At 35.3% G+C, this 25,606-nt stretch overlaps 1 protein-coding gene across 19 annotated transcripts in view; it reads right to left on the bottom strand.

Annotated features, from left to right (window-relative positions):
- PPFIA2 (PTPRF interacting protein alpha 2) overlaps nt 1–25,606 on the bottom strand; it is a 321,066-nt gene that overhangs the window by 108,123 nt on the left and 187,337 nt on the right. For 18 of the 19 annotated variants that reach the window (XM_064655565.1, XM_064655547.1, XM_064655552.1 and 15 more), the window contains 2 exons: nt 18,037–18,138; nt 7,738–7,902 (listed from right to left, as the gene is read on the bottom strand). In XM_064655565.1, coding sequence (XP_064511635.1) covers nt 7,738–7,902; nt 18,037–18,138 — 267 coding nt within the window. Of the gene's footprint in view, nt 1–7,737; nt 7,903–18,036; nt 18,139–18,483; nt 18,505–25,606 lie in introns of those variants that run through there. The other variant, XM_064655562.1, reaches the window with a different exon arrangement.

Here is a 25,606-nt window from a genome sequence, read left to right as displayed (position 1 = left end):
TGATCTGTTTCCATATCCATGTAGATGAAAAGTCCAAGGCATTGTGAGTCCACCACCCGCTACTCATATCTTTCCTCCTCCCATGCCCTCCACCTTTCCAGAGGTTTCCCTGATCCCTCTGTGGATCCCCAAACTCTCTTTCTGTACCGTGTTTCTCTTTCCACCACCATTTATGTCTTTCACTAGCTCTCCACTATTAAAACCCATGCCCCAGTGAAGGCTCTTCAGGAGGCCCAATTTCAGCCTCCCTAACCACATTTGGAGCTTGTAGAAAACAATTTCTCAATGAAAATCTCAGCTTAGATGTAAAAAACACACAGAAAAATTACAGCCATCTTTCTGGCTTCAATCCTTTTATCTGCAAACGCTGCTAAGGGACAAGATGATTGAGAGAAAATTCGCAAAATGGCAGTTGTTAAAAACCAGAATGAAATATAATGAATTGGTAATTTTACTTGAAATTTTCATAAGTCTTCTGAAATGTCAATGTATTCAAGCTTAAGTGTTTTATAAAGGATAATGTAATGTAATGTTTTAAAAAATGCATCATAATTTGTCTAAAACTGGCATTCTCTTTGAATGGTGTTAGAAACTTGCAAGCCAACTAGGACACATTACTAAGGATGTCACAGATCCACAAGCATCTGGAATCAGAAAAATTATCCTTAAACTTTATACACTGTGGCACTGTAAAACTGAATCCTAGTGGGTTTTATACAGACATTTTAAAGTCTGAAAACAACACTCTCTATGTTATAACATCATTCTGATCTGAAAGAGAAATCTGCTCTGGTTTACAGCCCAGAAGCCATAACTGTATTTCTCATTACAAATCTGTTTCTCAGCCATATACTAATGTATTGCAAAGGATTTTGTATTGGATTCCCTCTTAAAATTTATATTTACAGCAAAAAAACCCAAAGAGAGCCATCCCCATTTCTGAGAGATGTGGGAAAGAATGGTGTTCCTGGTCACTATGTTATTAGAGAAAAAGGAGCTAGAACAATTGCAAACTATTTTTATCTGATAACTTTAGTTTGTTGGGGTTTTTTATATGATGAATGCAAATTAGTTATTAGAATATTATATTGCTTTCTATTTTCCAAAAGTGAAAGTAAATGAATAAATATATTTCATATTAATTAGATGACATTGTGTATATCACTTCATAAATAACATATGGTTTAAATTTCTATTTTCATGGGCAAAAGATAGGGCTTTACTAAAAAAGGTTATGTAAAGTAAGACTAATCAGATGTCATCTGGTCTATCAGAGCATACATCTTTAAAGGACAAATACCTGGAGAATAGAAGGCTCTGGGGAGACCTTATAGCACCTTTCAGTACCTACAGGGGGCTTACAAGAAAGCTGGAGAGGGACTTTTTACAAGGGCTTGAGTGGACACAGTTGAAACTGAAAGAAGCCTGGACACATGCTTCAAACTGAAAGAGGGCAGCTTGAAATTGGATAATAGGAAGAAATTCTTTACTGTGAGGGTGGTTAGACACTGGAACAGGTTGCCCAGAGAAGTTGTGGATACCCCATCCCTGGAAGTGTTCAAGGCCAGTTTGGATGGGGCTCTGAGCAACCTGGTCCAGTGGAAGGTGTCCCTGCCCATGGCAGGGGGTTGGAACTAGATGGTCTTCAGTGTTCTTTCCAAACCAACCATTCTGTGATTTATGATTGCAGTGCCACAGACATAGCAGAAAAAGGTTGCTCTTCCATGTTAGAGGGTTGCTCTCTCCTTATTATAGGGTGTATCCAACATATGCAAAGATGACTCAGTATTTCTCTGGATTTTAAATACAAACACATTATCTTGAAATGTAACATAGTCAATGTCATGTTAGTATTGCTGTCAGTGCAAAATATCGCCCATCTTTCTCTGTCTCCTAGCAACTGCTTCCCACGTTTTTGCTTGCTGTCAAACTTGTTTCTTCATTCTCTCCAGATCTGCATCTCATAAAGAGCTTTTAAGAAACATTTCCACACTAGAATTAAATATCTTCCTTTTTTTTTCATGAAATTTCTATTGAATAAAAGCTCTCCTAGTTACCTGCTAATGAATAAAAAGGTAGCGGTAATGTTGACCCGAACAGGCTGCTTTTATTTGCAAGCATATATATATACTTTTCTGCCATTAATTAATATTAAGAGAACCAGTTGTTTTTGATTTTTAACTAAGACACCTGGTAGCTGCTGTCCTCTGTGAAGATCGACTGGACACTTTTCTTACAACATTGACCAAAAAACTGGATTTGGAGAAGAAGCGCATTCAAACAGTTTCTTCTTTCCAAATGCACATTTTAAATGTCCAACTCAAAGTTTGAAGCAAAATAGGAAAAAGATATACAGGACAATAAACATGCTCAGAGAGATATTAAAAGTCAATTATAGATATAGAATGGCATAAATAAGATAATAATGTTTCTATCTTTTGTTCTTCCTGAATTGCATATGAGGACTATGTACTTCCTGACTTAATCTATACTCAATCTCTATTCTAACCAGGAAGTTAATCTGAGCTTCTATTTTTTATTCAACTCAAATGGCATCTAGTAAATATTGTCTTAATTTGCTGCTTTATAAACTATTCCATGTATATTCATATATAATATCCCAAAATATTTCATAGTGCTGTCTAACATTAGCCACACAACTCTTCATTGCATGAAAAAAAAATAACCAAAGAAAGATACCAGCTACTTCGCAGCAGTAAGAGTAGTGTTTGGGAACAGTAGCATTGAGAAGGTCAGGGGTGAATAAATAAAGAGAGGTTTCCACTTTATGAACACAGCTGCAAATTTCAATTGGCTTACACAATAGCAAAGGCTATAAGAAATGCTAAGTCAGAATTTCATATTGATCCTAGACTGAATCACTCCTAACCTCTACCATACCGAAAAACTTCACTTTTTTTAACAATGCTCATTGTTTGTGAGACATAACCTAACCTTACACTTACAAAAAACAGTCACTGAATTTAACTTTGAACATGATGAAAATCTAGAATTGGTAGCAGAACCGCCCATGTCCTGTGTTTTCTTATTTCTAAAAATGTTAACATAATTAGATATACAAAAATTTTTGAATTTTTGTCAAATTAAGTTTCTAAATAAAATGTGGTTAGCGCAGTATCAGTTTAATTTGCTGTGACACAGCTTACCCAAGGAGACACAATGAGATTTCTTTGAGGGACAAATAAAATGGTAAATACTTATAAACTAAATTAACTCTTTCATTATTCCCATACCCTAAAGTGAAAATTCCCACAAAAAACACATTACAGGAAGACTGTTGTTTGGCAATGCTAGAATCTCATATGGATAGTGGATAAGACTAGCAGCATACTCTTACCACCTTCTACTCACCAGGGGGGTACCTACTGGGTTCAGCCAAACAGGACTGTCTCTCTCCCATGGGAACCTTTCATTCTACAGGGCATGAAGGGATGCTGAAGGAGCTGTCAGACACTGACATAACTGTCAATGAGAGTCACACTTTTTCAGAATAATGCAATCATGGCTGTGATCTCTCCATGGTGATTTATCTTGTCGACAAAAGCTAATGGCAAAGCCCAGACTTCACGTAATATATAGGAGCCAATGGACTTTGTGAAATAAGTTAAGGCATCATTCCTGATTGTTATTATACTTAAGCAGGCCTCCCTTAAAATTATTGTTTTATTTTTCACTTCAGATTCTGTTTAGTATTTTTCATTGCATTTTCTTACAGTAATGAGTATGTCTTTGTAGTTCTTGTACTGTGCCCCTACCAAATCTTTTATGATCAGTCAAGTTTAGTGGTAGAGCTTGTTACAACACCTCAAGAAGTTTTAGTGTAGGAAGTGAAAACATAAAAGAAAATTTGAGTTCAGGAAGAATGTTAAGATTTTCTTCATAAGTCTAAAGGGCAAATATTTTTATGAAAATATTTTGTTGTGCTTTTCCAAGAATGTAACAGCTAAATTAATAGTTTCAGTGTCAACATTTTTTGTGAAGAAAAAAATTAAAGTTTTCATTATTCATTTTCAAAGGGTCATGATACATTTTTAGTGCACTTTTGATAGTTTATCTTCAGCTTTGTGTGCATTTTTTGATGGGGCAGCGTTTATTTCCCGTGACATCAGTGTATGATATATCATGTTTTCTTGCCTCAGTATTTACTGTGAAGTTCTGTCCATAGGCCTCACTGAACATAGAAGCAGAATCTGTGGGAGTGAAGCATAACCCACAATACAGAGGACAAGACATACGTGAGTCAAAGGGAGTGAATTGCCAGCATCCAAGGATGCCAAGAGACTTAATTGGTGCGTTATAGTAAGGCCTTTTTCATCTTTGAAAATAATGGAAGTCTGGGAGATTCCTGATGAATGGAAAACCCACAAATGTTGTGTCCACCATCATGAAATACGGGAATTATCCTGGGAAGATCCAGGAAAGTACAAGCTGGCTAGTATAGGGAAGGTTATGGAGCAAATCTTCCTGTAAGCATTTCCAGGCACATAAAGGACAAGATGGTGATTGGGAAGAGTCAGTATGATTTTGTCAAAGCCAAATGATATCTGGCCAACCTTATTGCCTTGCATGATGAGAGGACTGGTTCCATGGATGAGGGGAGAACAGTGAATGTTTTTTACTTTGTCTTTACTAGCTTTCTGCAAGATCTTCCATTTATCCATAGACAAAATGGTGAGATATGAATTGGTGAAGTGGATTCCACAGTGCATAGAAACTTGGCTGGACTGCAACATGCAGAGGTTTGACACAAAGTCCATTGACTTTGTCCAATGACAAAGTCCATGTGTCATCCCACTGCCGTGAAAGGAATAACCCCAGGGAATGGGACAGGCTTGGGGAAGAGAAAGTTTTGCAGAAAAGACCTAAGGGTGAATAATGCCAGCACACAGCTTGGTCAGAGGGTTGGGGGAAACGATTATTCCCCTCTAGACTTTTGAGGCTGCACCTGGTTTTGGGCTCCCTGGTATAAGAAAGGCACTGACAGACTTCAGTGAAGGGACACGAAGTTGGACATAGGTTAGAGCACATGGCATATGAGAGAAGCTAAGAGGGTTGGGTTTGGTCAAAGTGAAGAAGGGAAGGCTCATGGGAAACCTTATTGCTGGCTACAACTGGCTAACCAGAAGACGTGGAGGAAACAAAGCCAGCTTTGTCTTGCAGATGCAGAGTGATAGGACAAGAGAGAACATGTGCAAGACTCAACAACAGAAATTCCAGATAGGTATTATGGGAAAAAAGTTACGATGAGGGTGGTGAAACCGCACAATAAGTTTTCTGCCTAGAGATATCCAGAAACTGATTGGACAGGGCCCTAAGCAACCCAGAATAGTTGGCCCTGCTTTGAGCAGGAGTTTGGGCCAGATGTCTCCTAGTAGGACCAACCCACATTATTCTACTAATGCTTGAATAGCTTTAACGAAGTTTTATAGGTGGATTGATATCTTATTTCTGAAGGGTCTGAAACAAATCTAACTTACATAATTTTTCTGTCACTGTGCAGAATATATGACTCACATGCCATAAAAAAAAATTTTTAGCACATTTGGGTGTATGCAGTCTTTTTTACTTTCATTATTTTTGAATAAAAATCACAATAATGCTGACAATGTGTGGTACAGTGTGAAAGCATTATATTATCAGTTATCTGGAAGATACATAAAATATCTTTGATCCAATCTTTCTGGAGACACTATAACATAAAAACATAGTCTTATACAGGATTTGCACTTGAAAATAATGTGTTTTAGGTTTATAACAAATTTTTTAAAAATAATTTATTAAACTGTTTCCTTGATCTTGAAATTGTTTATAATAAAAATATGATTTATTGTATCAAAATAAAAAAGATTCAACACATAGGTGACTGGCAGGTAGGAAAAAGTAATTTTGACCAATTAATTTTAAAAGTTGTTTTATAATGTAACAATTCTCCCGTTATTATGATTGCAGATGGTTGATTTTTCTACTCTGATAATTATCATTACCATTGGGACAGGAACCCATTATATACATGTGTACCTGTGTCACTCCAAATTTTTTTAATGTGCTGAACACCGATTTTTAACATTGCATTAAAAAAAAAAAAAACAAAAATAGAATTTTCAATAACATAGGTCAAAATATTACATTTAGCTTCAATCTAGTTCTGTACAATGATTTTCAAAATGGGATGTAAAACAAACTGCATAGTACCTAAACACTAAAACATTTACAAAATAAAATGTGTAAGAGGTACACAACTTCTGAATAATCAGAATCTCTTTCAAGTTTAGTTCTTATTATATTTATCCAACACAGTGTTGGAAAGTATAAAAGCTGGAGAGCTTCCTACTCTAGTTTTATCAATATTTAAAGTGCTGGATATAAGACCAAAGATCTGACCATAAATCCCATCAATACTCGGAAGATCTTTTTAATAATACAGGACTTTTTAAGTCTTAGTGTCATTCAAAAGCTTCTTATGATTACTTCTTACCATTGAGACTGGATGTGGCACTTAGTACCATGGTCTAGTAAACTCAGCGGTGTTGGATCAAGGACTGGACTTGATGACCTCGGAAGTCTTTTCCAGCCTGGTTGATTCTATGATTCTATACAGCAGCTAGAACTATTTATATTCTCTTTTCTAGATTTTTTGAGGCTTTCATGATTAGACCATATAACCAAAAATATATACCTAAACACATAATAAGTTTTGATTCGGTCTAAGTTCCTTGAACTTATTTAACTTTGAACCTGATAATTAACCCAGTATGACTCCTAACCCACAGTGTCTCACCCTTTATTACCAACGTTATATAAATATTACTATATAACTACAGCTGCCCTTTTCATAAATCTGTCTCTTTTAATAATAGTTCCTTAAATATAGTTCATGTTCTGAGTATATTTCTGAGTTTAAAAAAGATAAATTTATTACTGTGAGACCATTAAACTGGTTCTACACAGCACAGCTCATTTGTGCAGTCAATGGTTTCAGATGCTGTGCTGCACAATGTCATCCCTGCTTACCCAGCCATTTCAGAGAAGCAACTCATCTGCAGCAGGGAGCAAATCAGCCAAAATAGACCCCACAAGGAATGAGATTTTTTGCTCATGAGCCATGGTTCTCACGTGCTCCCTGCATGTGCAGTTTTGAGGCACTTTAATTCAGACGCATCACCTTCTGGTATAATTTTTCTAGACATGAACTAGGTTTCTGAATTCATGTAAGCAATACTCAAGATGATAATTATTAATTGAACAGTTTCATTCACATGAAAGAGTCCTTTTCCAGCACAGGACACATTTTAATTACTATGACTTGATGCAGTTATCAGCAGTTTTTATCTTGATTTTGCGGGCCCTTCATTATCCATGATAACAAAGGATCTACAATGTATTTTAGGTTGTGCTACTTGTACAGGGAACTCTGTGCTCATGTAGCAAAAGCTAAAAAGATCTCTGAAATTTAGGAGAAGCATGTCTAGTATGGATGAGGTTTGCTTATTTTGAAAAGTTATTGCTATTGCCTACAAAAGATAGCTAAAGTGACCTGAAGTGTACTACAGCTGCTGGTCATACATTCTTACGGATTTCTCTGCACATGTGCAAATGCTGTAAGTACAGGGCATATTCCAAGTAGTAAATAAACAGTTACTGTTGCTCTGCTGCATTATAAGGCATGGTTACGTGAGTTAAAAAGTGTTTTTAGTAAGCTTTTATTCCATACTGTACCTTTTCATCCAAAGCCTTGTGGTGCTCAAAAAGAGATTTCAGAGCTTTGAGGACCTCAACTTCACTGGAAACTCCTGAGGGAGACTGTGCTTGCCGTTTCACCACTGTCATCCTCAGTGACCTTTCATGTCTTGAGACAAGGCACTCCAAATGCTCCAGTAACAGCTATTGGATAAGATATAAAAAGGTTATTAATTTTTGTGAGCTTAAATGCCATGGGAATTCTAACTACAAAGTGCATGATACCAAATGGTAACCTCATTGTAGGAGAGACTGCTGGAACAACTGACAATATTTCATGTTTCTAAATTAGATGGAATAAATATAAAAACAGAAAATCTACTCATGGTTTCACTTACAACTCTGCTATGAAAAGCAAGAACAACAAAACATTCAGCTTAGGGCTGGTATTTAACTAAATTAATTATACATTTACAATATTATTTTTGATAGCAATTGATAAACATTGACAACCAAATAACAACCAATGCCCATCTAAAAATCATGTAAAAATATTAAATAAGTTTATAATTAATTCAGTCTAACTTTAAAATATTTTCAATTTATATTGGAAGAAACTTAATATGTAAAAGCGAACAGTACATTTTATTAGATTTTTTAGGCTATTCATTTAAAAAGCCACAGCTAATGGTGTTGGTCATTAGCATGTACTCTAAAACGTTCGTTGTCTCTGTTGTACTACAAACATGAAGAAAATCAGAAATGCCCATAAATATCCATGAAATAACCTGTAAACAACATATTGTAAAAACATACTATAATTATTTTTCATTATTACTCTGAGGTTAAATAAGAAAATAAAATGGTACTTTGATGTTGTACAGAAAATTCCCCTTTTGTCTTTACTTTCATAGGGCTACCATTGCTGTTCTTACTGCCTGAACATAAAAGAGAATTGGTTAGCTACAAGGTTAAATCAGGATAGCTAAATTCATGAATCATAATGCACATTAAATATCTAAGTCATTGAACTGGAAATTTGAAAGTTACATGGATAATTGTTTATTATTTCTTCTTTGATGTGGTTCTTAATATAGCTACTACTAGTAATTATATATATTTTTCTTTAATCCATAGTCATTCTCATTCACACAATGGCCTTTATTGTTCCATTAATTAACAGATGGCAAAACTAGAGTGCAATCACATTGGAGTTGTAATATATAGATATTAAGATAGGAATGAATAACATTTGGTGTCATCTTTGCTTCAAACATGATTCTTGTCTGGATTTACACCTGATTACTATGTTACAATAACTGTACTATCATAAAAATAGTGAATGCATATGCAAATAATGTTAATACGTTAAGAATTGTAATGACTCCCCCAGCTCAAGAAAGGAGGGTATTTCTATCATTTCTGAATCCAAGTGGTGACCTGTATTTATCAAAAGCAAATGAGCAAGAAATTCACAAGCTCTGTCAACCCTGGAGGGCTGATAGCAGATACAGGTAGATTTTTAATTATTTGAGGCAGTCCAATGTAACATGCAAATATGAAGAGACCTCTTAATGATAGAGACGTCAGGAATTCAGTATGGGGCTCTGGTAGGTTTGTAGCTTAAATGAGGTCAGAACATTTGCAGAGCTTTTCTGTTCACGGGATCACATACACAGTTAATTGCTATCATGAATAGAATTGAATGTTTGAATTTTGTTCTAAATTATTATACCTTCATGATTTTTCTAGGCCCCCTAGTTTATCTGGGAGAGAGCTGGAGAAAATCAATATCTGACTTCTAATTCTACAACCTACTCTCTGCCCTATCTCTTCAAGGAGTCTGTGAGGCTGCAACATTTCCTTCTCTGTGCAGCCTGACTCTGCATCACTCTATAGCCCTGGGGTACCCAGAATTTGACTCTAATCTGTGCTGTGGACTTAGATTTCTCCACAGTTATTCCCACTTCCTGGCTGATCCTGTTAGAGCCAGGCTCATCCTGCCCTGTTCTCTTCATGCAGAAACTTTTCAATGCATCATAACTACCTCTAGATCAGTCTAAATCCAGTCAAAAGACTATGAATTTCTGGAGAAATGGGGAAAAAAGGAAAATATTGATTCACTGTTGAGTTTTTAGTATGGCCATTCATTCCACAAGTCTGTTAGCTGTCTAATGCTCAAATCGACACCCACTAAACCAGTCCAGAATAACAAAACCTTGGCAACCTCTTTTTTCAGCCTAACTGAGCAAACTTAACATATTTGATTTTCTGTTACCCGAAATGACTTATCTCCCAGAAAAATGCTGTGATGATCAGAGACTTCTGAGAGCCTGTATGCAAGTATTAGTTGGAAATGAAAATGAGAAAATCTGGTTCAGGAGAGAAGAAAAATGATGGTGACATGGAATTCTTGACATTGAAAACCTTTCATAACAGAAGGGATTATGCATAACCTATAACAGAGATAAATAAGGAACGTACAAAAAAACCCTAATATACATCCACAACTTCACTTTGAGCTGGTGTAGACAGACAATCCCAAGAGGGAATTTGAAAGAAGAAAGACCAAGACCCTTACTAAACAAAGGCAGAATGGAGATTGAAAAGAACAATGAAGAGAGAAAAACAAGTTAAACAAAGTTTTCAAATATAAGTGCAGAGCGATGGGAACTCAGAATTTCTAATATGATAATTGTGGAGAGGTTTGCTATTTGAGATGAACAGTGCAGCACCTTAGCCCTTTGTAGAGCTGCAGATAAGATATTTAACTCTAGGTTAAGTTACTGCCATGTTAGATACACACATAATACATGATATATATCCAGATAGAATACTAAACCAATACAAAACACAGTACTAAACCAATGACAGTCATTCATTTAATATACATAAAAGCTACGTTTGCCTTTAGTTTAGAACTACCATTTCAGAGGAGAAAAAAACATTCCAGTTTCTGCATAAGTTTCACAGTTGTTAAATAAATCAAGTGCAAAATACTGTGTTGCCTATTTTACTGTACAAAGACGGATAGTGAAACGTCACAGCTAGGGTCAAAAGACTCATGGAGAGCTACCACAGTACTTGTGAACATTTCACACTTTTTTCTTTCTGTTCTTATTTACTCAAGCTACTCTGTTTGCAGTCACTCATTCTTCTGGAAACTACCTCTGAACACTCCAAGTTTCCTTACCATCAGCCCTACGAATGCTCAAGAAGGAATGCTAATACAGATTTCTGGCTTGCAAAAATTTCTTGGTTTTGCTTTTCAACAAAAGTCCATTTTAGGTCTCCATAAATTCTGTGAGCACTGCTTACAACAAAACCAACTAAGCAGGGAATACTATTAACCAGGTCTTTTAGTACAACATTACCCCCAGCTGTACTGAAAGAGAAAAAATCCCAAGGGTTAGAATATCTGACTGTGACTGAGCACCTGATGGCAAATCCTTGCCCACTACTCTGATGAAATGTTAGAATCACAGAATCATAGAATTTTTTAGGTTGGAAAAGACCTCTAAGATCATCAAGTCCAACCGCTAACCCAGGACTGCCAAGTCCTCCACTAAACCATGTTGGTAGGTGCCACATCTACATGTCTTCTAAATACCTCCAGAGATGGTGACTCTACCATCCAGCCTGTTCCAATGCTTGATAACCCTTTTGGTGAAGAAATTTTCCCTAATATCCAACCCAAACCTTTCTTGGTGCAACTTGAGGCCATTTCCTCTCATCCCATCGCTTGTTACCCGGGAGAAGAGGCTGAACTCCACCTGGCTTCAACCTCCTGTCATGTAGTTGTAGACAGAAATAAGGACCCCCTGAGACTCCTTTTCTCCAGGCTAAACAATCCCAGGTCCCTCAGCCAATCCTCATAAGACTTGTGCTCCAGACCCTTTACCAGCTTTTATGCCCTACTTTGGACATGCAATGATACTGCTGTTTTATTCAGCTTTGCCCCAAATGCAATTATGTTAAACAAAAGGGTAATAGATTTTCTCCACTTCCCTGGAAAGAGCAAATGTCAACTATATTGACAGAACTATGAAGTGTCTCACTGTTACAATTATGGGGGAGGAGATATGTAAACGTAAAAAATGCACATTGAAGATGACAGTGTGTCCATGGAATGTTTAAGTTTAATGACTGAAGGAAATCACAACAACTTGTGGGCATGTTGAGGACTTTCCTCCTCATATGTAGTTCAAGAATTAATATTCCAAATATTCCAAATATTTGCGAGAATATCACAAGATTCCCTCTTGAAATAACATTGTAACAATACTGGTAGTTCATTTAAACTACAAAAGAATTGTTAGAAACCGCTTCAGAGATTTCAGTATGTTGCAATTAAACTCTGGCATTAATAGTGATCATGGGCTGTTGAGCATTTTCTGCTCCCTCACACTGTGTCGAGCTGTTACAGTTGTCAAGCACTCAGAGGGACAGGCAGCTTGCAGGGAAAAGAAGATCAACAGCAGCAGGTAGGACAGAATCACCCACTCATCATTGCTATGCTTTTCCTATTGGAAAGCGTAAGCTTGACAATGAATTATGAAATAATCTGACAAGTGAGTTTTATATGCTGGGTAAATTTTAGGATGCTCAAGATGCTGTGCTGATAATTGTACCTTATGTAAATGGAATGGTTTCTGGCGCTCTGGATTTTTTTATGAGCATAAAACACGTATAAAAATAATAGTTTAAAGACTTAAAAATGCTCTAGTGCATATTCTGTGAGTGAATGAAGCATCTTTAAAGTGTTAATTAGAACTAAATCAACAAGAAAAGAGAAAATTATTAGAGTATACCCAGCTTCCTGTATTTCTCAAATCACCTACAAAGCACTTATGGAAATGATTGATTTCTGTGAAATGGAACAGCACGGTTAAATTTAATGGTATAAACTACATCAGTGTGGAATATTGCCTACTCTGCTATACTATACCATACCATCATGACTACCTGAACACTGATTTACATATGGAAAATGGAAGAAGTTAAAACATTCTTTTTCAGGAATGAAGACTCAATAAGTTGATACTAGTGTGACTCAATACTATTGAGTATACTATTGATACTCTTGATACGTACTATTATAGGACATGGATTTTAATGAATATAAAATTTTTTAACTTTCTTTATTTTCAACAAAGTTTTCCACAAAAAAAAAGTTCACATCAGGATAGTAAGTGCAGAAATTATAGAATCAGTAGATAGTAATGAAAAGAAAAGAAGAATAATAAATAAAGGAGTACAGTAAAAAACAAAGATAGGGTATTTTGCTAAAATGAGACAGACTTAGCTTAAGAGATTCTTTAGAGGAATAGATTAACCCACTAAGAAGACAATTCTCTTTTGAGGTCTAGCTTAGAATTTCTCGCCAGCATGGGCAAAATTGAATTTCCTTTCAGTCTATATTTAGAATGAACATTATTCAGTGAATCTCCATCTCTGGTGTAAGTAAAGATGACAAGTAAAATAAGCAGACATGGGGTTGAAGATTATCTCTAAATCCAATCACAAAATCAGTGATTTTCTTTGGCACTGTTCCACAGTGGTGGAAACTACTTTGCACCTGTGGTCAGCTGGTGTGACCTCCAATAGCTATACTTGTAAGATAACAGTGAAAATCATTCTTTGAAAAAACAAAGTTACAGCCTAATTACAGCATTATTTGCCATGTCTGTCCTCCTGTACAGAAACCAAAATACTAGCGACTTAAAACCTTAATGAAATCATATGTGAAACAAAGATATGAAAGAAAATATAATAATCAGGATAATGATTAAAGTAATAGAAAGAAAATGGTTTTATAAGAACAATGAATACAAATATAATAACTATTAGACTACACAGATTACCTGAAAACACAGGTATTGATTAACTATATATTACATTCACTATCTATTGTCACCCTATATTCAGTGACACTTCTTTTTTTGAAAGAAGAAACACATGAATCTAGAGGATATTTCATAATATTGAGGCAAAAATAATGACATTTACATCATTTATGTTAGTGAAATAATGCTTTAGGATTTGCAGAACTTCAGGAGACAGCTGTACTTATTTTCAAGTGTAGAGTGCTTTTAGACCATAAGAACTCACATTATCATGCTTAAAAAATAAAATAAAGCGCCTGACTCAGTTTCAGCACCTATCAAACTGATGTAACTAAAAGGATATATTAGAAAATAACCTAAATAAAGTAGTTAAAACCATACTTTAAAAAAATATTCCTAGATTTTCCCAACACAATAGAAGGGAATTTGAATAATAAAATATAAGGTTAAGTTCTGATCTATGGGTATTATGACACTGCAGTGCATAATTGAAGATGTTTCATAGACCATTCAATAAGGAATTGAGAAAACAAATATGAATAAAATCAGATATAAGTCAGCCTTGTTCACTTTAATAAGTGCTTCAGCTCCTAAGGTATGAAGAAAAAGAAAGATGTTGATGCTGTCTTTGTTACAACTGTTTCTTTCAGGAGTATAGGTTTAATTTTTGTTCTTTCTAGACTGCTAAAACTTCAGACCAATTTAAGTAACAATTTAGGCTATATTCAAAATGCATATGTTTGTGTTCAGTTCTTTTTTGTTGTTTTAGTGAAAAAACCACAATCAGGTTAATCCATATCAGTATTGTAAGAGGTTTTTTTCTGCCAAAGCATCCCCCAAATTTCTTCATAATAATATTCTGATTTAATAAGTTAATCCTACACACTTTTTCTACTTTTAAAGAATACAGATTGAGACCAAAAAAATCTTTCAATTTTAATTTAAATTTAGCACTGCCAAAGTAGTGCTATTTTATAATCTCCTTTAAATAACAAGCTAGATCACACTGACTTGTCTTCCAGCTTCAGAAAAGATGCTCTCTCTCTAAATGCTGTAGTTGATCATTCTAGTTAGAGACTATCCAGAGAAATAACTGTAAGGGTTTCTATTAAGATATTTTGTATACGTTTTAAGAGTTCCATTAAATGGTTTTGCAGAGAGAACCTGTTTGTCTTCCTATCAGCAATGTTGCATCAATCAATACCTATACATGTTCTTCTGCACTTTCTATTTTGCCTCGAGTACTGACAGATGAAGTTGCTAGCTCAGTTTTTGACATGCAAATATTTATACTGTAATATGTCAGAAAAATTTAATTATCATAGGCAGTAAAAATGCATATTCAACAGAAAAAGGTCAGTAGGAAGCTTGGCTTAAGAATGCTTCTAGAAGGATTGAGTAGGAACTTGATTAAATATTGGGGTAAGGTTTAATCTCTGGTAATTTGGCTGAGATTTAGAGTATATGGGTCCCAAGAAATGTAATTCCATCATAGTCTCTCTCTAATACATGTTACCATCAAGATCTACTACTGCAGCTTGGCATACAGTAAGAAATCAGAATATCTGTTGTTGGTTTTGGGTTTTGTTTGTTTATTTATGTGATTAGCAAAAAGTGTATGAGGCTGTTGCCAGGAAACAAAGAAACACATAGGTATGGGTATAAAGTAAAAAAAAAATACTGCCAGTTAGTCATAATTGAAAATGTAAAGGGGAGCTAGAAGGCTAATGTGTACCCAGAACCTGAAAGAATTGCCAACTTTCATTTCTTTCTGCTGATCTTCAGTTTGAAGCAGGAGGTGCTTCAAATAGTATCTTTATGCTGTTACCCCAGGGAGATAGAAAGCTGGATTATAAAATTCAGAAGGTGCAATTTGAAACTGAGCCTCTTCATCTAAAAGTGGTAGGAAGTGCTACTTGGGACAAAAGAGGTTATTGTGAGTGGTTCCACTATGTGTGTTTATGCATGAGCGTGCCCTTGGAGGTCAGGTTAGGTAAGCCTTGCTAGCTTGCCTCTAGCCAAGCTAGAGCTGGTTCAAGTGTGAACATTAGGATGGACAAAAGAAGCATTAGTTGGACTAACTTTATGTATGAGAAAAGACATTTAATTTTCTCATTGCGATAGTGTATCAGTGGTCCTCCAAATATTATTACTTTATTAGAATCTTTGCTAAATTTACAGAAAAATTTTGGGGCAATTTTTTTCTTACAAAATATTAATGCTATTTTGTATTAATAACAGCATAGATCTCAGTTTGCAAGAGTGCCTCTTTATAGACAATGCCTTCACAATGAATGTTGTTAGAAATCTTATTATTAGCCTGTCATCAAGACCGTATGTTGAGGACAACAGCTTTGCACCTAAAACGCTTGTCTTCCCCAGTAAAAGAAGTGTTCCTATAGAAGACAGCATGATTATTACAGCCAAGTCTTACAACTAATGTAATATATGGCAGCTTAAAGCCTGGGAAGAACATATATATGACATGATGGGGGGATAACTTATTAGTGAAAATGCTAGAGGTCAGGGTAAAGCATGTTTGAGCTTCTTCTTTCTCCTTCTCCAGTATTACTTGGACTCTGTATTTCCCTTTTGCTTGCTGTAACATCTCCTGCATTCCCTATATTTTTTCATAGCCTAAATATTTTGAGCTCCAATACCTAGCTTCATTTTGAAAACACATTGTTAGTGTTTACCAATTTTAACTGCAAGGACTTACAAGGATTATCAGACTCTATAACTCTCATTTGTTGATATGAGTTCTGGAAAACCTCTTACTGATTTTTCTTTTACATAACACAAGAAACAGAAGGATTATCTTTAAGCTTCTTGGTCTCCAAAGAAAATGACTATGACAGAGATCAGTCTGACTTAGAAGATGACTTGCATTTGAGTCATCTTCCTTTTCTCTCACAGTTGTTTGGCAAGTGACTATCTTTGGCTACTTGGCTGTCTTGGAATTTTTGCTAGTCTGCATTGCTTAGATCAGGTATACCCACACTAGGTATTGGTACACTGCAGTTTTAATACGCTAAAGTTGGTGTTCAGTGGGCTTTGCAGTGAAGTGGATAAAGCATTTTTACATTAAATACTAAAATAATTGACATATGTGGCAGTTACTGATAATTTAAGTAGCCTTAGAAAGCCTTCAGATTTGTAGCTGAGATGCTTTGCTAAGTCTAGAAAATGCAGTGCAATTCATACATGCTTCTCCTAATTAATTAATTAATTAATATTATTTTTTGGGAGGAATTTTGAACTGCTTGGAATGTGTGACAATCATGGGAGAAAAAAAAGGTCTCACCTCTGTCTCCCGTCATGTTTCCCTAACTCATCACCCCTAAGAATTTGTGTTAAATGTGATCATCTCCTGCACCCCAAGAGACCATGGAGGTAGATGGGTCAGCTTTGTCTTTTTGTAGGCATCTGTATGATCTGTCCTTCCTTGGATTTCTGAAGTCTGTGGCACCCTGGTGCTATAGTTGGACAGAAAAAAAGGAAGGAGAAAGGCCCTCTCTCAGTTCTTTTGGCATATACATTCTTACATTCCCTTCAGAATGCAAATTAACTGACTAAGGAAAGATGTTATCTGAGTATCCAAAGTATTATTAGTTTACTATATAGCAGGAAAACAAGAGGATTTACACAGATCACAGAAGAATGAAATATGGATGTGAGAAAACACCAAGTTCAGCCTCTGAGATCTACTCCATATGTCCATTACCAGCCTGACTCCTGTCTGATCTGGGACTATTACATCTCTTTTCTCACACCTTTCCACAAACACCATAAAGCCTTCTCTGCCACCCTCTTCTACTTCTTGAGAAATTCTGCCTTTTCCCAGACACTTTTATGTGCAAATTATTTTATCCTGAAAACAGTTCTGTACATCATTTGAGAATTTTCAGAAGATGCTGTCACATATAATCTTGTTCCAAGACAGAACAACATCTTCTGATTGAAGTAGAACATGACAAATTTAAGGGTGAAATCTTGTCCCCACTCAGCTGTATGGCAAATGACATTTACTTCAGGGGTCACATGGCTGCATCTAAACTAAACAACAGACTGCCTGTGGTACATGTGGCATCCTTCACCTTATCTTTATTCAGACCAAATTCAAGGCACAAGGGAAAACAGGGTCTGTTGTAACCTTCCCTTTTCCATTGATAAAAGATGAAGATATGTGCAGGCCACTTAGGCAGGTCCTGAGGCTTGCAAGGCTGCATTATGGGTTTTAGAAAACATTTAAACTGAATGACCTTACCATGTTATATACAAAATCTGCTATGTCTGTAGTATATCTGGCTAATACACTCATTTCCTCCAGGACTGTAGCACAGTAGATATGTCCTGCTACTTAGAATGTTTTAAGACACATTCATTTACTAAAGTGTTGGAATTTCTTCTTATTTACACAAATAAGGATTTAAAATTTTATGCAAGTTTACATGTACATGACATCCAGAAAAGGTCTCTGCTGTATACTTACTCTTGTGTTGTTTCTTTCAGCCTTAAGTTCTGAAATCTCCTCCTCTTTTTCAAGCAGCTGTTCCCTGCATGCATTTAATTCTTTTGTCAGTGCAGCAAATTCCTGTAGAATAAAATTATATATGAAGTTACTCAACATGTAAGCACTAGAATAATTTAATCCATATGCATTCTAGAGTTTGAGAATTTGAATAATATTTAGAAATCATCAACACAAACTAAAATAGCATACGTAAACTTCAGCATCTACCAAAACCATTTCAAGTCTAGATATATCTAATAAAAAACAACTACTGATTTAAATTTATAATAAAAAAAGGTTCAGGATGATGGCAACATCTCCTATACATAAGCTACCAGAACCACACCAGAAGAAGAACAGAATTGGCCAATTTCATAGCAACAGAGACACCACATTTCACACATAATGAAGTTCAACTCAACATACCCATTTTGCGAGTGTTCTTGCCTCTCTGTAAGGCATCCTTTGCAATATGGCATGGGAGAAAAAAGTTAAGGTATTCACTGATCAAAATCTATCTAATATCAGATTAACATAAGTAATACATGTGTTGTGAAAAAATACTTGATTTAACTATTTAGATGTCTTTGGGCATTATAGTGAAAGGCTGTGATGACTCAGAACAATATTTATGTTAGTTAGAATGAGCTTCCTATGAATCAATAACATAAAATGAAACTGTATTTTAAGTTGCTTCCGATGTGAAGCTCTTTACATGCAACTAATAAGTATTCTGAAAAACACATCTTTTAGTTGTCAAAATTTCTATTAAAATGTCTTGATTTTACCATTGCTGTACTCTTCAACAATACATATAAATTTTTGTCTATACAAAGGGCAGTCATAGAATTGTCATTAATTTCAATAATGAAAAGGTTTCACTCCTATCTTTGACAGGCACAACATGTACTAAACTGTAGTAGTTAATTTTATATTTTACAGCAAAAAGATGCTACATGTCCCATGAAAACAGTAAGGTAAAGGATGAAAAACCTTTAAAATCTGTGACCACGTCTTGGAAAAAAAAAAAAAGAAGATGTCTTGAAGAACAGTATGGCTGCTCAACAAAGATGTATACGTATTTTTACATATTAAGTTAATTTTAGTTTTACCAAAACAGTCAGTGCTTAAGAACACCCACCAGCCCACAAGCAGTAAGTTAAACTGCCCCCCCAAAAGAAAGTAGTTCAAGAAAAAAACATGGCCAGGTGGTTTATCTTATCAGCCAGTAGGATGAAGCTAAGACTAAATCTACTTATTTAAGACAAAAGCTAGCCATGATCTCAAAAGAGCTTGGTTTGCTGCTTCCCCTCAAGCTGCAGAAACCAGCTTTTATCTGAATTAAAGAGCTGCTCAAAAGAAGTTTGATGGGTATTCCTAGGCACATTCTGTTTCAGTCAAGTTAATGGTATATGGTATTATATATTAAAAAGTATTTAAATAAATTTCAAGCGATACTCTGACAACATGTAACTAAGCATGTATTTTTTTTTTTTTTCATTTTTTCAGCAGCTGGAACTGGATTCACAGTAAACCTTCATGCAAATTGAATGGTAAGAAGGAAACTCTTCTTCTGATATCCTCAATTTTGTTTTAGACATCAGCTATTGCTCACATGAACCATAAAGTGATGATTGTGCCATACCTCCTAATCAGTATTTGCTTTTTACATGCTAGTGATCAGGTACATTTAAAGCTACATAGTATACTTTGATGTTAAAGCCCTTAGCTTAACTTTTAGAATGAGACTTAAACTGTAAAACTCGTTCCTCACTTTTACAAAGTATCCTTAAAACTCCTATCTGTAGATCTTAATTCAGGATTCAGAAAGTGCCAGTCCAGCAGTGTTATTCTGTACAGAATTTTGTTTAAGAAACTCCTGTCCTTAAGGTTATAAGTAATGTTACATACTGAATGAAAATATCATATTTAATAGAAAGCCAATGATCTCAAGTAAGATTGCATCAGAATTTTGAAGCACAAACCCACACATTCACACATATTCCCCTATAGCACTACGGGGCGGAACCCTTGTTCCTAATTTACATACACTTTATACACGTGGATGAGTGTCTATAACACTTTGACAATCTCGCAGAATAAACTTCCTGTGTGATCTATGTACTATGTTGTTGTTATTTATGTTTTCTCATTTCTTCGTATTGTTTCAGCTGGAATTAAAATAGACATTTTGGCATGTGCTTGGGCATCTGAATGGGTGACAGGTGATGGAAAGGATAACAAGTATCATCTGGTGATTTACAATTTGAGTTCCAAACTACAGGAAGGCAAAGCAGCCAGATTTTGTTGTTTTCCTTGGAAACAGAGAAAGACACGAGTTTATCAAATTTTACATCTTTACTGTGACAAGGCAAGCCTGGTCCCAGAAGTACAGACCCTAATGCTCTGGTCAATATAATCTCAAATAATTAAGAAATGAAGTTCCTACTAGTTTTGCTGAGCAGTACAGAGTTTATTCTCAAGGAGGTTTTTTTTGATCATCAGCATAAGTTTTCCCTTGCTTATAAGCAAATCATTACCCAAAATTCTGCTCTCAGAGAGTCCCATACCTAATACAATGCCATCTCAACCTTGAAATACCTACAGCTTATATTCATAATATCTATTATCATCTACCTTAGCTGGGCTACCTGTGTCTAGTGTTTAAGACCTTCTTACTTGAGTCACTAACATGGCCACTTCAAGCCTTTTAATTATTCAGTTGGTGCTGCTCTCTGAAATTTCTCTGTTCTTTTGACATACCTGCAGTACCAACACAACAAGTAATCACCTCTTCATACGCCTGGAACTCTAGTGGCCAACTTCATCTGAAGTACTAGAGACTGCTCAGTTATCAAGAGTTTTGAATTCTCTGAATTGAATGATGACAGAAAGAGGGGTTTATTCCTTGTGTTTATATCATAAGCCTTTTACAGGGAAAGTCTAAAAGTAAAATTGAGTTTGCTCTAGAGCTTTGCAAATTACTATTTCTGTCACACCTGCTTTGATGTATTAATAACTAGGATAAAACCTCACAGCTTGTTTTTCAACTAATCCTTCCAAAAATACACATAAAACTTAATTTAAATGTACCCTTTATATCCAAAGTATCCCTGAGATGAGACCGACACTCAGGGAAACAGGTTTTTCCCACAGGTTCGATACAAAGAAAAGCATATTTTTTTTACCATGACATATAGTTACGTAATAAATAACATGTGATGACCTCTGCTCATGCAATTCCCTCCTATATATACAGGGATAAAGGGAATACTGTCATTTGGAATTACTGCTTGCAGCAGAAATCTTGCATGATCAGTGACCATGACAGTCAGTCATACTTTGGAGCCCTGAAGGTAATATCTGTTGCATAACTAATATGATCTGACAGGCACAACTGCACTCTTAAAGCTTATATAGAAGTTGTGCAGTTATAATGCTAATTAAAAACTGAAGTGAATTAAAACTCTATGAAAATTATTCACGTGATTGCATTGTTTTTATACTATACCATGACATCAAGATGTAAATAACTTTTTTCATGATAAAAAGCCTGAGAAGGAACATTGCTTTCCCTGTATGAACAAACATAATCTCAGAGCCCATCTTATCTGCTGTTTCTCTTTTTTGCTTAATACTTGGACTACGACACTAAGCCTTGAAAACCAATTCAACAGAAATTTGTAGCCACAGAAAGGACCATTAGGCTTTACGAATAAACAAAAGTCAAGGACTTCCCCTGGTAAAGCAGCTGAAATACATTTGGAGCAGAGGCTGGAGGGTGCCTGGGAGAGAGGGATGCCTTTGGGACAGGAAGGCTGGCAGCACGGCCAGATGTGCTGGCAGCACGGCCAGATGTGCTGGCAGCAGGACTGGGCAGGGGAGGTGTACTACAGCTCTCTTAGTATTAAGTATCTGCCTCTAGGGGCTGGCTCAAGAAATGCTGCTTTCCTTGCTTGTTCCCAGCAAAGGCCTGCAAGGTTAATTTTTTATGACCAAATACACATAAAATATATATAACTAGTCTCCAAGATGCGAGTATGTCACAGAAATTATGAGATCCATAGCTGTGATGCTTAGCTGTTCAGCATATGATGCAGCTGAGATTGAGCTGAAATGAAAATATTGTTTTCCCTCATCCCCACAAAAGCTATTGAAATAAAGTAGATATTTTGTAATATTAACAAAAAATAAATTAAAAATCCATAAACTTCAGTTTTGGAGACACTGAGGAGATTCAGCTAAAAATGTCCTCCTCTGAATTTTCTATTTTTGAACCACAGTTCATTTCAGAAATGAATGAGTGAACTAATCTCTGCATGGAAAAAGAATGGTATGGTTTTATAATTTTTATTTTACATTCAACACAAGCTATGTCGACTGATTTGCTTTCCTACAATTTTAGATGTAATTCATTTAACATGGAAAATTACTATCTACTACAATTCCCTCAGAGTTTTAACCTTTAATTTATTATGTTTTCATCCAATCTAATTTTGTGGGACTAAAAAACAAAGGATATTCTTTCTTTTCTTATTATTCCTTCATTGAAAATATTGTTAGAAATTCTCCACACCTTTTAAATGACTAACTATTTATTTCAGCAATTTTGCCAGCGCACTGACTTCATCCCTACTGACTCTTATTAACAAGACAAAACACCAAAAAATCCTGAATGTAATTCACTATTTATTATCTTGCTGCAGAGGAGACATAATGATATTCCTTTATTCTAAACTAGGTTGAATGCAAGATTTGCCTCATCCCTGGAAGTGTTCAAGACTCTGAGTCTGGTCTAGTGAAAGGTGTCCTGCCTGTGGTAGAGGGTTTGGAACTACATGATCTTTAATGTTCCTTCCAACCCAGGCCATTCTATGATTTAAAAACATGGGTTTGGTGTCAGTCATCTGAAATGTTCACTGTTATATTACTGCTCAAAAGGAGAGTTCATTTGCACACATGTTTTAAGTTGAAAATATGTAGCTCCAATATGAACTGAGTGTTTCTTTGACTCACACCATGCTTGCACAGACAGGGAATAAGCTGCTGTTCCTCAGGTGTGATCTTGATGGTCCTTACAGAGTGGCTCTTACAGTAGTTCCTACAGAGCCACTAACTGTGCTTCAAAACATCAAGGAACTACAGAGACTGATTTAGGTTGTTCAGTGGTCTAAGACATCTAAAATGTGGGAAGTGTGATTAAGTGTCATAATGCTAGAGTTCCATTAATTCACAAAGAAAAATGAAAAATTGCATCAGGGGAGGTATAGGCTGGATATTAGGAAACAGGCTAAGCAGGGAAGTGGTAGAATCACCAGTGTTCAAAAAAATGTTTGGATGTGGCATTTAGGGATGTGTTTTAGTGATGGATTAATGATCGGATTCAGTGATTTTAGAGGTCTTTCCCAACCATAGTTACTCTGTGATTCTAAGAGGACGAAATTTCTGTTATGTGAGAAAGAGAACTAGCTCAGTAACAGTGACTCCTATTTTAATTATTTTTTTTTTGTCAGAAATGTGGACACTAACTGAAATTTTGAAATATGTAGACATTTACCAACACAGAAGCCAATGTTCCTTGGAAGAAAGAAAACACTCTTCAGAGGCTCAGGACCCTATGTCTACCAGAATACATAATTAACATCTACAAGAACTAATAATTCCAATACATTCACTGAACAGAAAATTGGACAAATGGAGAAGTGTTTTAAAACTTTCCATCAATATGAAATTCCTTCCTTAATACTCAGTTGAATCTACATCAGATTTTGAACTGTCTTGCGAATATTTATTTATTCTGTCATCCCTTTCTGTGTAGAAGAAATCATCTCAAGCTAGTGTAGTCTCTCTGTGCATGGCCTGCTACTGTGAATGAACAATTTACCATCATGACTGTGTTTCCAGAGTAAGAGACATATAACTGCTTTTTCTGAGCAAAAAAACCCTTTCAGTATCTTAAAAAAAACCACACCAAAAACAAACCCCAAAAATCTTACTTCTAGAAAAGATCCAAAAATAATAATAGAGAACTGAGGATTATGCTAGATAAAATTTATATATTTGATTAAGGTCATTTGAACATATTGAACGGGTATGGATATGTTTTGGTGCAGCTTTGCTGCATATGTAATATAACTTCTATGAAAATGTCAACTAAATTCACTAGCTGTATCATGTTACTTTCATAATTTTTTAGAACAAGAGTACCATGAGCATTCAAAATTATATTTCAAAATTCAACCAAGAATAAGCTTTAAATGCATCTATTTACATGTTAGTTGATGTGACAGTCTTTCTTGACAAATTTAAAGATAATGGGAAGAACAAACCACTATCAGGACTTACGGTGTAATCTGTTTCAATTTGCTGCTAGAGTACACACTAGCCATATAAAGATTAATTCCCCCAGATTTTTGAAGTCGAAGTGAATCTCCAGAGCAATTTGAGTATTATGACAATGGCTCAGTTTCTGGCAGTGACCTTTTCACACAATATTACTTCAGGAAGAAATCTGACACTACACGCAGAAGACATGGGTACAAATCTGCCGTGATAAGCTTTCATTTGAAACTAAGGCAATAATAACATGAATATAAGTCATGTGGTTTTTGTAGTACAGTCACAAGCAATGCCCCATGTATAACTCTAATCAGTGCCAAACAGCCTAACACAAACCTCTGTTCCATTATTTCCCAAATTATCTTGAAAAATTGTCACGTGAAAATTTAAATTTTACATGACACCAACTAAAAATTGCCTAGCTAACATTCTGGTTTTATGACAGTGAAATTATTTTTAATGGAAACCCTCTGAATGAAGTATGCAACCTGCTGATTAAACAATATTTTCCCACTTTCTCTATTTAAATAATTTAGATTTGGTGCTCTGTATTATCTGTTGATCACTAAAATTGATTGTCAAAACACTTATAGTAATAATAAAACAGAACAAGTAAAAAAAGGCATGATAGAAATGACAAAACATTTTTCTTCATCTCAAACTTCCTGTGTTCTGTGAGACTGTTCAGATTATGATAAGAGATGTGAGTTCACAAAAGCTTAAAAAATTATCTCAAGCATAAGGTTGTAGATGACAAAAGATCATCATTGCTTATTTGTCATCCTTAGTACCAAGCTATAAAGCTAGAAGCTTCAAAAGGACTTGACAGCCTTCATCCATTAAAAAAGTGCAAATTTTAAAGATTGTCACAATATAGCCTACTTTTTAATAGTTTTATTACTATAATGTAGCCAATCAAATTATACCACACTAGAGTCATTCTCCTATATTTATGAATAAGAAGAACCTAAAAAAGGTGCTTTTTTTCATCTTTAAAAAAAAGCAGATGGAAAATTTAAAGGTCTCTTGTTTTTGCAGATAGTGTAAACTAGATTGATTCAATTTGGAATAGATATCTCAGTGAATGACAGTAATATATTCTGTACTTTGAAAATAGCACTAATTGTGTCTTTAGTACTTTGCTTCTGACTGATGGGAACACTGAGGCACAGAGGGTCTATAATCCAATTAAACATCTGTCAGACTATTA

The sequence above is a fragment of the Pseudopipra pipra genome, chromosome 5, assembly GCF_036250125.1.
Source record: "Pseudopipra pipra isolate bDixPip1 chromosome 5, bDixPip1.hap1, whole genome shotgun sequence".
Taxonomy (NCBI): domain Eukaryota; kingdom Metazoa; phylum Chordata; class Aves; order Passeriformes; family Pipridae; genus Pseudopipra; species Pseudopipra pipra.
The sequence above is the reverse complement of the archived record's forward strand: the minus strand, read 5'-3'. Positions and strand labels throughout refer to the sequence as shown.